This window comes from Neltuma alba, unplaced genomic scaffold, assembly GCF_004799145.2.
Source record: "Neltuma alba isolate B1F8T4 unplaced genomic scaffold, ASM479914v2 tig00012805_pilon, whole genome shotgun sequence".
Classification (NCBI taxonomy): domain Eukaryota; kingdom Viridiplantae; phylum Streptophyta; class Magnoliopsida; order Fabales; family Fabaceae; genus Neltuma; species Neltuma alba.
In genome coordinates, this window is record NW_021637202.1 from 5996 (window position 1) to 20535 (window position 14540).

Here is a 14540-nt window from a genome sequence, read left to right on the forward strand (position 1 = left end):
AAGGGTAAATTTACAATTTTAATTTTGATCTTGTTTCTTAAATGTATTTTTAACTCTAATCTGATTTCTCATGTACGATCTTACCTGATTCTTTTTTTAGTTGCAATTCAGGGTTAAAATTTCATGGGAAAATTGAAAAAAGACTTTGGAAATTGTAAAAACGCAAATAAGGACCCTTGACAACTTCACTTTGGGTTGAAGTTGTCAAAACCCAAAGTGAAGTTGTTAAGGTCCTTATCTGTGTTTTTGCAATTCTAAAATCTTTTTTTTGCAATTTTTCCAAATTTCATCTTATCCAAAAATTAAATAAAAAAAATTAAAAGCCACTTAAGGGAAAAAGAGTGGCCTGGGTGATTTTGGCAGAAGACTTTGAAAGGAATCACTGGCTACTGGGAGCTTCCGGCGGGAAAATAAAAAAAATAAAAATGAAAAAAAAAAGCTTACAAGGCAGAGAAAAAAACACACCAAAAGCAATTCCTGTCATATATATACACTCTGGTTAATCATTATTAAAGAGCCAAAAGCATAAAGAAATCCATAAATCTCTCTCTCTCTCTGATTATTTTGCTTCAAAAGAAAGAAGAGAGAGAGATAGTGTTGCAGGAGTGAAGCAAGCCTGTTCCAGAAATAATGATTCAGTGTTCGCTTGCGTCTTCGGCTTCTTCATACCGGCATTGATCTTCATCTCTCAGGTGCTTCCTCCTCTTGATTTTCTTTCTGCTTGCCTTTTTAAACAAGATTTTGATCGCGTTTTGTTTGGCCTGATCTCTTATTTATTCTTAGCTCCATTGCGAGGCTTCTATTTCTGTTAGTTCTCTCTTTCTTTCAGTTGCTCCTAGCTCTGATTATTGATTCTGCATTTGCGTTGGAATAACTAAGGACTGTGTTGCTTGGCATTCTGTTAATGTTTCGTATAAGTATTTTTATAAATTTATTCTCTGAGAAGGAAAAAAATGACTAGCCGATCGTTGCTTTTATGGCCGTTCTGCTGGATAATCTGTTTCAACTTTCATCTCTGTGGATTATAAATTACAGAGTAGCTTTTTTTTTTTTTTTTGGGAAGAAAAATGTTGATAGAACTGCTTAATGCCTATGCAATACGCACGATTAAATTTTGCATGTTTGTTTGCCGGGGAACTTGGAAAAAGCAAACAAACATAATTTGAACGCTTGCTTCGAGTTAAAGGAAACGAATCACTCCATTACACTCAACTCTTTGAAACGAAAGGCCACGGCTGATAATTTGAATTCTAATTTTGTTTTTGTCTTGTATATTCTATTTTGTTAATTGTTTGGAAAACAATTCAAGAAGGTTTAAAGTGTCACTTCCGTTTTGAACCTCAGAAAATGTTTTGGTGAGTTTTACCTTCTCCTGAAAGCTGGAAGTTCAGAAATCAGCTCGATGGATAGGACTTTGTTAAACAAAGAATTTCCAATGGACTCATTCTCTGTGGATATTATGTGAAACGTTCTCTCTATAAACATTAATAATTATTGGTACGTCGTTGATTTGGTTGTGGCGACATTGATTTGGCTGTGACGATTATTTTTATTTCCTTCTGGAAATCAGATATAAAGCAGAGAGAATGATTTGGTAAGAAAAACGGTTAAAATTATCAAATTAGAATTTAGTCTACGAATAGGAAATACTCGGCCAAAAATTCTACGACTGTTGAGACTTAACAGAATGATTATTATGTCGGTTACGTGAAGACACTTTAATCGTTTACTAAAATTATCAGTTTCAATTTATGCATAGCTAAAACACTCATGTATTTCACATGATAACAAATCTGTTTCTGCATTTCAGGGCAACAGAAGATCTTATTAGAATGATAATGATAATATTTTTTCTCCCCTGTTCTATTAATGCTTTTCGGTAGAGGATGCGTTGAAGAAGAGATGGAAAGCGGTGCAAGCAGCAATACTCGTAATGAGGGCTGTACCAGTACCACCACCACCGTATCCAAGGACTGTTCATGGTTCAGTCAATTTCGCAATGCGTCGAATCCTTGGATGGCAAGATATGCCTATGGCTTCATTTTTCTAGTCGCAAATCTGTTGGCCTGGGTAGCGCGAGATTATGGTCGGGGCGCTTTGACAGATTTGGAGAGTAAGATTTGCCTAAATTCACTGCCTGTCATGTTAACACCATATCATCTAGTTTTCCACTACTTCTTGCAGTATCAGTTCACATCCTCGATTTTTTCATTACTACTTCATCTCAATGCATGCTTATCTTAGAGCCGACTTTCTGTGAATCAAATAATGCAATTAACTCTCAGAAGTTCCCAACTATTGAATATCTTGATGCTTGCTCATTATGATACTTTGGTTGATGACCAGAGTGGTGAAGCCAGTATTTTATTTCTAAAACTATAAACAGCATTATTATGTTCAACATTAGTAAATCGGATCCTTTTCTTTATGTTAATAAAACCTGCACTTCAGTCCAAAGCTGTCTTCGTTTGAACCTTTCGCTTTCTTAATTCTTTTGATGCCAATACCCAATAGCTCAAGATGTCATATACACATTGCAGGGTTGAAAGGATGCGACGGTGGCAGAGACTGTCTGGGTGCAGAAGGTGTTTTGCGTGTGAGCTTCGGCTGTTTTGTATCCTTAGCAAGAAACATAGCTGACGAAGACTTTGCGTAAGGTTCGAGTGGATTGAAAGAAAAAAAAAAAAAAAAAAAAAAGCCAGAAGGTCGTCTTGTCCTTTAAATGCTGTGAAATTTAATAAAATACTCTGAAGCATGAAAAACAAACAAACAAAATTTGTACGAGTGAATTATTTATTTTTGATCTATTTCTACCGCTTTCTTTTTATGACATATTCTGATGTTCGCGCATCATAATCACCTGGTAATTTATGTCTATTAAGAACGCAAAACCAACGAAGACTCCTAGTCAAGGAGTTCAATAACTAGCAACTTAACTCAAGCTTCAGTCTTAAAATCTCCGTGGTGATCCTTAATCCTTGATCAGATATTTTTTATCACGATGTTTTTTTCAACCGCCGGCACTTCTAAATTGAACGTACCCAGGGATTCATGGCACTCAGGGTGGTGGACGGTTAAGCTGGTTCTCTGGGCAGTGATGACAATCTTTCCGTTTCTACTTCCGTCTGGGCTTATTCAGCTCTACGGTTGGTCAATAGTATATTTGCAATAAGATTCATAGTATCCTCTGTGATGTTAAAGGTCGCTAATGTATCCTTCCTTATTCTTGTGTTGCAATTTTGTTGGCAGGGGAGATTGCTCATTTTGGTGCCGGGTAAGTTTGTGCCTCGTATAAATAATTTTCGTCATATAATTTCTTGAACTGATGACTGATAAAAGATTTCTGTGTTTTTTTTCCCTCAGGGTCTTTCTCCTAATTCAACTAGTAAGCATAATCAGCTTCATTACGTGGTTGAATGATTGTGTGTGTCTGAAAAATATGCAGACAGATGGTAAGAGTTTCTTGCTTAATGAACTTAACGGAATTCCTGAGCATGAACAATTTGGGATTAATGTAATAACTATGTAAACATTGATGTTATTAGACATTTAAACAAGACATGTTCGGTCATACTTGGGCATTATTATTATGACCTGGTTCTGAAGAGAAAGTAGGAAGCTTTCTAAAAGTATATCAAAAATCCATGTTAGCCTTCTAGAAGAATTGGAAGCTCTCAACTGTCTAGAGCGTACTTGATGCTTGTGAATGGCTATTTAAGCATTAAGCTTTACGTGGCGAGCGGTAGGAGCGCGAATAATAATTTATTTACTAAACAATATGGTAGCTAGGATAGGAGAACAAAATTAAACTGTCTGTTGTTCATTACTGTCCGGTCCGTTTGTATCGGTTGCAATACATATAAATATAAGTTGACAAGTTTAGGATAATATCATTACTAATATGCCTTTAATCATAAATGTTATGCAGCCAAATTCATGTGATATTATTCGCAACTACTGCGTATGTTATCTGCTTGGTGGGGATCATTTTGATGTACATTTGGTATGCACCACAGCCATCTTGCCTCCTGAATATTTTCTTTATTACTTGGACACTAGTGCTTCTCCAGCTCATGACAAACGTGTCCCTGCACCCAAAAGTAAGTTCTACTTCTCACTGTGTTTGCTGGTTCATACCTTTCTCGGCCTTTTGGCTAAGATTAAGATCAAGTGTGTTTGCTGGTTCTATTCATCTTATACTACAATATGACGGGAATTTCTGAATTTCCCCGATATAGGTGAATGCTGGCATTCTAACTCCAGGGCTGATGGGGCTTTATGTTGTATTCCTCTGCTGGTGTGCCGTTAGAAGGCATGACGACTACTACTCTCCTATAGTTTTCAACCCTTTTGTCTTACCTAATAATAATCCCTCTCCATGCTGGAAAATTCTTAAAGAAAGACACCTGATTTAAGTGAAATATTTGTATTTTTTATTTCTAGTTCTTCATTGTTTTGGTCATATTTGTGTCTGCAGTGAACCAGATGGAGAAAACTGCGTCAGGAAGTCAGACTTTGCGGCCAAAACAGACTGGTTAAGCATAATTGTAAGTACTAATCCATGCTTAAACGATATTTGTACTTTGTACTTAGTTCTATTATTATAGTTGTGAACTTTGTAAGGTGTGTGTATATCTATCACTTTTGTTAAATTCTTTCTTGATGAAGGCTTGGTAGTGCTAATTTCTACAGCTTTCCAATACGTGATCTCGTACTTCTTTGTGGGCTGACTTGCAAAAAATAATTCTGTTGACAGAGCTTTATTGTTGCAATACTAGCAATCGTTATTGCAACATTCTCGACGGGCATCGATTCCAACTGCTTCCAGGTTAGTTACAGAATTAGAACTGAACTTGAATTTTGAATTAGGCTCTCCGGTTCAAATCTGACAGAGAACCCTGCAGTTCAGGAAGGATGACACCCCGCCAGCAGAAGATGACGTCCCCTATGGCTATGGCTTCTTCCATTTTGTGTTCGCCACAGGAGCTATGTACTTCGCAATGCTATTAATTGGATGGAATACTAACAGTCATCATGTAATGAGGAAGTATGATCCCACCCCCTCCGGTTGGTCTATCTAATTACCAATTTAATGCACAGCATGATGAAAAATAAGCATTTACGCTTCTTTTTTTTTGGGAAAATAATCACGTACACTTTAGTGGCCACGGTTACTAGTAATGTAGCTTCCGTCAAGTACTGAATATGTTATTTAGACGATTTAGATTCCAGCACCACACTAGAAGCCTATAATGGCCATCAATCATGCCACCAACGTAAATGTCCTGAACCATATCATGTTATACTTGTGGAAAGCTTCATCAGAGCATTCATGAAGGATCCATAAATAACATTCAATGCCTTTTTATCCTTCTGCAGGTGGACAATTGATGTGGGCTGGACCAGCACCTGGGTCAGAATTGTAAATGAATGGCTCGCAGTCTGTGTTTACTGTAAGTATTTTTGTTCAGTGAGGACCCACGAATTTTAAATTTGCAGCGAAAGATGCAATGCACTAACTTATTCTATGTAGTTTTTAGTACAACCGTGGCACATAATTAAAGGAGCTTTTTATTATTATTATTTTTAACAGTGTGGATGCTGGTTGCCCCCATCATATGGAAGAGCCGACAAGCTAATGCTACATAAAAAAAAAAAAAATTTTAAAAAAATTCCTAACCTACCCGTTCATGCTAGCTGAGATTCTTTTTATCGTCCCTTTTGGGTTGAAGACTTGGATGTTGAAATTACCCCATAGAGAACGCAATGAACTCCTCCAGCTCTGCCAGATAGGAAATTCTCCGTCAGAAGCACTGGATCCGGGGACATAACCCTGAAGGATATCCAATTTATTTCCCGGTGAGGATATACAGTCTTCTTCTCACTCGATCTCAAGGACTACGAAGAAAATACGCTTCTCAACCTGTTCGTGTTACTCCTGAGATAAAGATTCAGGGATGCTTGCATCATAATTTGCTTAGGAAGTTTCATTGCTGGCTCCCTTGCAAAAGAGAAGCATATTTTGGCGTCTCTGGTGAGAAAGGATATTGTAATCAAGTATAGGAAATTTTGTCCTTTTTTTTTAACGTGCAGCACATGCTCCCTGGGAGCATTCATCACATAGAATAGTGATTTTTCGTTTAAAAAGTGGATTCCCAGGATCCGCTGTGTATTATGTATTTTACCCACATAGGAACGGACTAAGGAATACTGTGGTGTTACAAAGACTTGAACTTGACTATAATTTATCGGTCACACTATATCATACATCATCATGTCATATATTTGTACAATGCAGCAAAACATGAAACAACACAGCTGCTCAGCACCATCGACGCTACTATTGCAAATGTCCATGATTGCACCCCAAAAAAAAATTGTGAGATATCCACAGGGTATAATTTTACTGTTTACCGCATAGAGGTCATAGGCTCTTTCCTACATGATTCCTTTACGTGAAGAAAGTAGACAAGGCACCTTTCTATATAAAAAATTACATGGCCAAGGCAGATATTGTTCTTCGACACCCCCCCCCCAAAAAAAAAAGAAAAGTAAATCACTAATCTCTCCCTTTCTCTCTGTTTTTCTTTTCTTTCTCTCTCTTTGCACTTGTGGTTAGCTATAAATGACAGAGGGTGGAAAACCGCAAACCTCTAGTTTGTACAGAGAGCAAAAGATGGTGCTTGGGTTGAGAACTTTGGTGGCCTTGCAGAAACGTTCTTAGCATCATCCAAATGGATTCCGTCCTGCAGAAGAGAGATTTGAGGAAGCAGAGGCTGAAAATGTACCAGAGAGATGCTGATTCAAGTTTGAGAAGCCAAAAGCGGCTCCCTCAGCACCAAAGCTCCCAATTTCTTGATGCCTGCACGTGAAGTTAAAAATATCAAAGAGGCATTATGAATTTTAACACTACGCCCATACTTAAATTGATCCTCGCACAAATTAGTTCACAGACCAAGACAAGTAAAAACTCCAAAACTCTCAACAAGCACAATACCTAACAGATTAACTGTACCCTGTAAAATGAGCTTCCAACAGAAAAGAAGCAGCCTAAACAAAACAAAGAAAAAAAACGTATGAATAATCATAATCAAATAGTTTTACCTTGGCATTGCCATGTTCGTTTGCACTAGTTGCCCCATGTAAGGTCCTGAGGTTTTCAAAACACAGGTCAACATACAGGGGAGAAAAAGGTGGAATAACCTCAGCATGAATCATGAAATAATTAACAGAAGAGTGATAGATGGATTAATTTACTTGTTGTCATTGCTGATGGATGAGGCTGCATTTGTTGGGGTGGCATTAATCCGTACCCAGGTGGATTCCACGCAAGTGATGGATTACTTAGGCTTAAAGGAGGCATTAAACCTGAAGTTGATACCCCTGGCAGAGCACCTTGCAAGGATGATCTCAAAGCAAACTATACCCAAGGAACACCAACCATAAAAGCATTACCCAAAAATTTTTAATACTGATAAGCTGATTATCTAGTTATACTTTCTCTGGTTCTTAATACAAGACATAGTTAACTAATTTGGAGATATTAAGAAAGTTAGCTAAGCTAGTTATTTATAATAAATAGATGTTATCTTATCTAAAATACTCTTATTAATCATATATGTTTAAATTACCCATTGATAGTAACTCTTTAACATATCAACTATTATAGGGATTACTTGAGAGCAAAATAGATATAAATATAAGAGACAAAGTAGATTAAAATCCTATATTTAGGACCAAATTGAATATCAAACTAGCTCTTATATTAAGAACTAGAAGTGATATATAACATGAAATCCATAGGAAGTTGCAGTGTTCATAAGCTATTAACAATGCAATTGACCTCAAACTCCATGCAAAGCACAGACTCACAATCTAGTTATAATAAAATTTTTCACCATAAACAGGCAACAACACAAATTTTGAATTTCAGGTTCTCCATATCATCCACTAAGTGAGACATTAGAAAGTCAGCATGCCTCTGTTCCAGCTTAGTAGATGCATAATGATCACAAGGAAGACAACAACAACAAGCCTTATCCCACTAGGTGGGGTCGACTACATGAATCACATGACGCCATCGTACTCTGTCAACAACCCAGTCCTTAGATATGTTGTTGACTATAAGGTCTCGTTCAATGACTTCATTAAGCGTTCTTCTTGGTCTTCCTCTGTTCCTTTTTATGGGACTCCATCTTGTCTGATCCACCCTCCTCACCGGGGCCTCCAATAGCCTTCTCTGCACATGTCCAAACCATCTTAAGCGATTTTCAACCATTTTCTCTTGGATAGGTGCCACACCGACTCTTGCTCTGATATTTTCATTTTGAATCCTATCTTTTCTTGTATGACCATACATCCATCTCAACATCCTCATTTCTGCTACCCCAACTTTGTGCTCTTATTTTCCCTTTATTGCTCAACATTCACTACCATACAACATAGCCGGTCTTATAACAGTCCGATAAAATTTTCCTTTAAGTTTCTCAGGTACCTTCTTATCGCAAATAACTTCGGTAGCTTTCCTTCACTTTAACCAGCCAGTTTGTATTCTATGAGAAACGTCTCCATCAATTTCCCCATCCTCCTGTATAATGCATCCTAGGTATTTAAACTTTGATACTTGAAGCATGATTTGCTCCCCCATCTTCACCTCCAAATCCCTATTCTCTTGCCTCCCCCCAAAATCACAATGCATATATTCTGTTTTGTTCTTGCTCAAGCGGAAACCTTTCAACTCCAACGTCCTTCTCCATAACTCCAATCTAGTGTTAATCTCTTCTTTTGATTCCGCCATGAGAACTATATCATCCGCGAAAAGCATGGACTTAGGAATTTTTTCTTGAATAGGTTCAGTTAGGACATCCAGAACAATGTTGAACAAATACGGACTCAGAGGATCCCTGATGTAGGCCAATCTGAATAGGGAAGTCCTTTGTCTCACCTCCAGGAGTCCTTATACTAGTAGTTACCCCCTCATACATATCTTGTATGGCTTTGATATAAGCAACCCGTACACCTTTTTTTTCCAAAGCTTTCCACATTACTTCTCTTGGCACACGATCGTAAGCCTTTTTCAGGTCAATAAAGACCATATGTAAATCCCTTCTTTTACTTCTATATCTTTCCATTAACCCTCTTAGTAAATAGATTGCTTCCGAAGTGATCATAAGGAAAACGAAGAATAATTTTCCCACATTCACCAAACGCACGTTCATATCATTGATAGGCATGCTCCTCTAAAGTGCAGGGTTCTTCCGAATTAATGTACACAAGTAACCAAATATTCAAAAAAAATAAAAATAAGAAAGCTTCTAGAACAATGACTCAATGGTGGAGAAAATCCAAATCATACCATTGATCCTTCACAAATGATTTTTCCAAAATAACTATCTTCTCTAAACCGTACCAAAGACTCTAAAAGAAGCAAATCCCCATTCGGCACTCAGTGGTTTAATTCAAATCTCTTGTATGACCTACCATACATGGACAAAATTATGTAGTTTTCACAGGTCTAAGATATTAAGTATAGTAATATTATTCTAAAATAACGGAGGTCACATACAGCTGTGGTTTGAACTGGTGGTTCGCCAATATCAAATGGATTTGTTGATTTTGATGGTCGCTGAAGACTTGGCATGGGCTGTAAAATAGTAGGCATTCATATGAGAGATGCCTTGCACAATTGTGTAAGCCGCAGATTGAGAGATTAAACTTGTATGCTAATGTAGTTGGTTTGCAATAGCATTACCACAGCATTATATGGCATTGAGGTTCCCATCCCATGAGAAGGAATCATTTGCCACCCCGGAACTGCAGCAGGAAAGTAAGAATACTTTACAGTAAAAAGATCCTGCAGATGTTTATAAGCTATAGTAAGTAATACTGTACATAGCACACATCCATGCAAGTGTACAAGGTAGATGCCTTTTGAAATACAATAAGGAGGAAAAGTACCTCAGGAAGTTCTTTCCTTCCACTTGGTTTTACTTCTAAAGGCGATCCTGAAGCCGCATTAGAGCTAGTCTCAGTGGCAGGCTTAGAGATAACATGGGACACATGTAGCAGTGACATGTTTGGATGGCCTTGCATTGTTGGTGCTGGAGGTATACCCCATGGCTGCAGGATATTTCCACGAAACAAGAAGGTGAACAAATACTACATCTACATAACATAAACAGAATGTTAGAGAATAAGCCCTGCCTGATTATTTAATGCTCCTGCTGGTGGTGATGTAGACTGATAATTTGAAGACTGACCAACATTGGGAGGGAACAAAGGCTGCAGATGGTGTGACGCTAAAGCACTATTGGATGGAATAGGCGCAAAGGTGCTGATAGGTGCAGCTCCAACAACAGTAGCAGTAAGAGATGGTGCTGGTGCAGGCCCAGCAGGTGAAACAGATAAGTTCCCAGTTCTTTGTAATGTCATAGTGCTCCCAGGAATGGGTACTACAACACTGGAACTATGCTGGACTTGAGAAGCATGAGCTGGTGGTGATGATGATGATACTGACAATTGGGAAAGCATGGATTCTAGTGAATTTACATTTGAAGGAGTTTGAGTTGCTTTCACTTCTGGGGGCACATCAAAAGAGGCCCAATTGTTGACATCACTGGAATTTGGTTGCTCCACAATGGATTGGGCAATAGTTTGTTGGGCGTGTGTAATTGCTGGAGCCAGAGGAGGCTCAGGCTCAGCACCAAAATCAATAAGACTCTTAGGGGTCTCAAGCTTAGCTTCTGCAGGGTTTCCAATGTTGGATGTCAAGCTACTGGAACATACAGTCCTCTGCAAATTATAAGCAGTCAGTTATGGTTATATAATTTATAATTTGAAATCATCATTGATCACCCTACAGTACAAGTATACAATGGGAAGAAAAAGACAATGAGAGGTCAAAATGTCGTAATAACAGGGAATGGGGCAATAGTTGATGTTCATGCAAATAGGTAATTCCAATTTTTAATAGATGGTAAAAGAAAAGATCAACTCATGCAGGGGATGAAAATAAATCCACTTGTAACCAACAGTATATAAAGTAAGCAATTTTTTTAAAATGTAGAAATAGAAATAGAAGCATTTATTATGAAAGAACTGCCTCAATTTTTAGCATGGATACAATTGGGCGATATTTCACATTTTAGTGTTTAACATTAAAATATAATATTGCACTCATACATAACAAATGGTAAACATGGTAAACCAAAAGCATCACGCTTACTGCATAGTTACACAAAATAAACATAGTTGCATACATAACAAAACCCATTTTGAATGCACCAACGCCTCATCCATATTAAACACAAATCAACCAGTTACCTATACTGCGTAAAATTTCACTCCAAATTCAAAGGGAAGAAGTGGCTACTAAATATTGTTGGACAAGATGTCTGCCATGGAAATCCTTAGCTCTTTATATAATAGAATATAAAATTCCATAAGTTGAACCAAGAAGTTAACAAGGGGGGAAAAGCCTGATAAAATATAAAGTCTAGTGAGATACTGAAAGCTAATGATCAACTTTAATATACTAACAAATTGTAGGCGGAAGCTCAGCACTGATTAACACTTAACAAACTCTAAACTAGCAGTAGGTCTTGCATGGGGCCCAAATGGCTAAATCATATGGAACGTCATAATACTAAATTCACCTGTGTGAGAGCTGAGCCATCATTAGCTTTTTTACTATTCGTTTCAGAGGGTTTACTCATTTGAAGAGACGCTGCATTTTCTCCCAAAATATCTCTAACAGACCGAACCACAGGTGGGCTTGAGGAATCCGGGTTGTTGGCTTGCCCAGGCAATTGGCCTTCCAGCTTATAATCTCCATCAGATACCATACGACCTTCAAACCTCCTTCCATCTCCAAATCTATCTTCTTGATGCCAATCATTGATCGGAGGATGACTAGGATTTCTCTTATCATTACTGTACTGCCTACTTTCTTGATCATACCCAGGACTTCTTCCACCCGGACTAGAGCTGTCACTATATCGGTGTTTATATTTGTCATCATATGGTGGACTTTTAGGATCACCCTGATATGATTGAACTCTCGAGTTTACTGAGAAATTATCCTTGTCACCCTGGACAACACGCAATGCAAGAAAGGAGACATAAATATAATGGAAAGGCCCAGAACTTTATAAAGTAAAAGCATGTACTTGTTAAAGTTCAATTTTAAACCAAATGTTTTATCTCTTCCAAAAACAGTGAATACAAACTGGGGATAAATGGGACTTTACTGTATTTACTCTCTGTGATTTGTCATAGGTCCTCTCACCAGTGAATCTTTTATCCACATAAACTTGTTTAATAAAGTTGCGGAGCCTGCCAACATTACTGACACAAAACATGCCAATCAGAACAATGCATCTGGCAATTATAACAGATTACAGGCAAATAGTTACCTGTTATCAGGGAGAGAATGGCTTTTTGGGTCCCATTCTTTAAAATAAACTTCCTTTGCATGCTGCGAGAATCAGATACAGCCAAAATCAATCAATGAAATGGAATTCTGAAGTCCACTATAAGTACAAACAAGCCTTTATACCTGATTTCCTCCTTCCTGAAGTGCACTAACTTCTTGTGAAGTGAACTTGGCCATCGATATTGACTTTACTCTATGCGTAAATTCCCGGCTGGAAATTGACACAAAAAGTAATTGGCTTTCAGGTACAGTGTATTCAGCAGAAAGGAGACACCATGCTATGATTAGACATAGCTAAAGTAGAAGCACAAGCAAAATACATGAAGAGCATGCAAACCATAAGCACATGACAAAGATCAAGTCCGCGCTACAAAAAAAATATGAAAGCCACTTTTAAGAACTTGATTAACACGGAACACAAAAAATATTGCAAGAGACTAAGGGCTTACTGTATCCCACCACAGGTTGTGCAAACAAACGTCATGAAATTTGTGCACACATATTGTGGCCCCTGCTTGGATGAAAAAGAAAATTAAAAAATTGTGTTAGTGAAAAGGATCGGTCACAATGCTATTTCTAAAATAAAATTTCTGTATACATATGGTAGAAGAAGCTGGTTAGAAATTAATACTACTTAAATATGTCCACAGACCACCTGAAGAATGTAACGGAGTTGAAAGCAGTAAATTATTTGGAACTTTTAAAGAAGGAAAACACAAAATAGAAATTTTATGAACTTATTTTGGAACACGTTGGAGCAAAGATTTAAATCTCCTGCTGACTACCCTGCCAGTGTTTCTACTGAAGAGACAACGGCATAATCTTAATGACTGCTGCAATGTATTGCTTCTATTCCACCAATATATTTTCAGCAGCAATAAGTTGGATGATAATTTACAGAATTACAGAGTTTGGCTGAATATAGCTACTTCTAATCAATGTCATTTATAATCTTATAAATATCAAAGCGATGGAAAATGGAAATATCACGTGCATGACTTTTGATTTTTATTTTTTTTGGGGCCAGCAACGTTAATGACTTTTGGCTACTAAAACAATGTAAGAAGCACATGAGAGTTATTTTACCAGACTGTCGCAATTAATACATCTTCTGTTCGCTGGAAGTTTGAGAAGACCTCGAATTATTCGCTCATTCTTCTCATCTTCCTTCAGTCGATTTGCCATCTCTTCTGTCAAAATGAAACGATTGTCATATTACAGAAAAATCCGTAAACGCTCACTTCAGCGAAATTTCCTACCAAAAATGATCATCAAACTTCATTAACTTGCTAGAAAAGTAAAACCGGCGAACTAAGGAAAAACTCCATGATTCTAAGCTCATCATCATTCATGCACTTAATTTAACCAAACCAATGAATATACAATGGCATCAAGCACTCAAGTCCATAAGACTCACAGTAAATTCGTTTATATGCAATAGTAATGCAGGGAGAAATTTAAAAACTCTGTTATGCCTTTTCTTAGCGATCAACGTTCAAATGAAAACAACACAGAAATGAAGCAAAATTTCCGAAAGCATCACACTCAACTAAGAAAAAACAAAAGGTGGACTGGTTTTGCATGAAAAGAAGAGGAGGCAACGGAAGGGAAGAGTTGAGGAGATGAAGTGCAAATCAAACTAACCTCAATTTAACTGAATACAAAGAAATACTTCAATTGGCTGCAGCTTTTTCATCAGCTGAAGAAGACGGCGTCCAAACGATCCACAGCCACTTCACAAGCGGAAAGAGAGAGAAAGAATAAAAGATCTTTCTGAGTTGGAAATCACGGCTTTGTACAGCTCAGGGAGGTTTTAGCCAAACTCAGCTTCTTTTCTCTCTCTCTATGAAAATGTTATGAAAAAGGCAGGGAGATAGATGAGGCGAAAATTCTGTGTGATACTTTAACGGTGTAATGATCCTATGAGAATGACGTGTCTCTATTTTATGGCATTGATCATTTCGTTGAACTTCTAAGAACGGTCCGCGGTCAGATGGTGTAGTCATAAATGGCGCCTCTATCTCCATTCAAGCCAGCTTCTCTCAATTCTCTGCAAATCCCTTTTAATTTCTGGGAGGTGTTTATTTGAATTTTTATTTTATTCTTA

At 37.5% G+C, this 14540-nt stretch overlaps 1 protein-coding gene and 1 pseudogene across 2 annotated transcripts; one reads left to right on the plus strand and one right to left on the minus strand.

Moving 5' to 3' along the window:
* The first annotated feature begins 558 nt into the window (after window positions 1–558).
* LOC114731126 (probable serine incorporator) lies at window positions 559–6303 on the plus strand (annotated as a pseudogene).
* Window positions 6304–6581: 278 nt separating this feature from the next.
* LOC114731124 (probable ADP-ribosylation factor GTPase-activating protein AGD14) lies at window positions 6582–14540 on the minus strand. 2 transcript variants are annotated; one of them, XM_028918245.1, is made up of 14 exons: window positions 14078–14540; window positions 13520–13623; window positions 12883–12944; window positions 12557–12644; window positions 12414–12475; window positions 12258–12345; window positions 11655–12089; window positions 10204–10791; window positions 9958–10119; window positions 9752–9853; window positions 9566–9643; window positions 7258–7420; window positions 7105–7150; window positions 6582–6862 (listed from the first exon to the last, which is right to left on the minus strand). In XM_028918245.1, the coding sequence occupies exons 2-14, from the start codon at window positions 13616–13618 to the stop codon at window positions 6727–6729; spliced, it is 2109 nt and encodes a 702-aa protein (XP_028774078.1). In that variant the 5' UTR covers window positions 13619–13623; window positions 14078–14540; the 3' UTR covers window positions 6582–6726. The 2 variants fall into 2 exon arrangements, with proteins under 2 accessions (XP_028774078.1, XP_028774077.1); XM_028918244.1 differs by having other exon boundaries at window positions 12249–12345; window positions 14078–14539.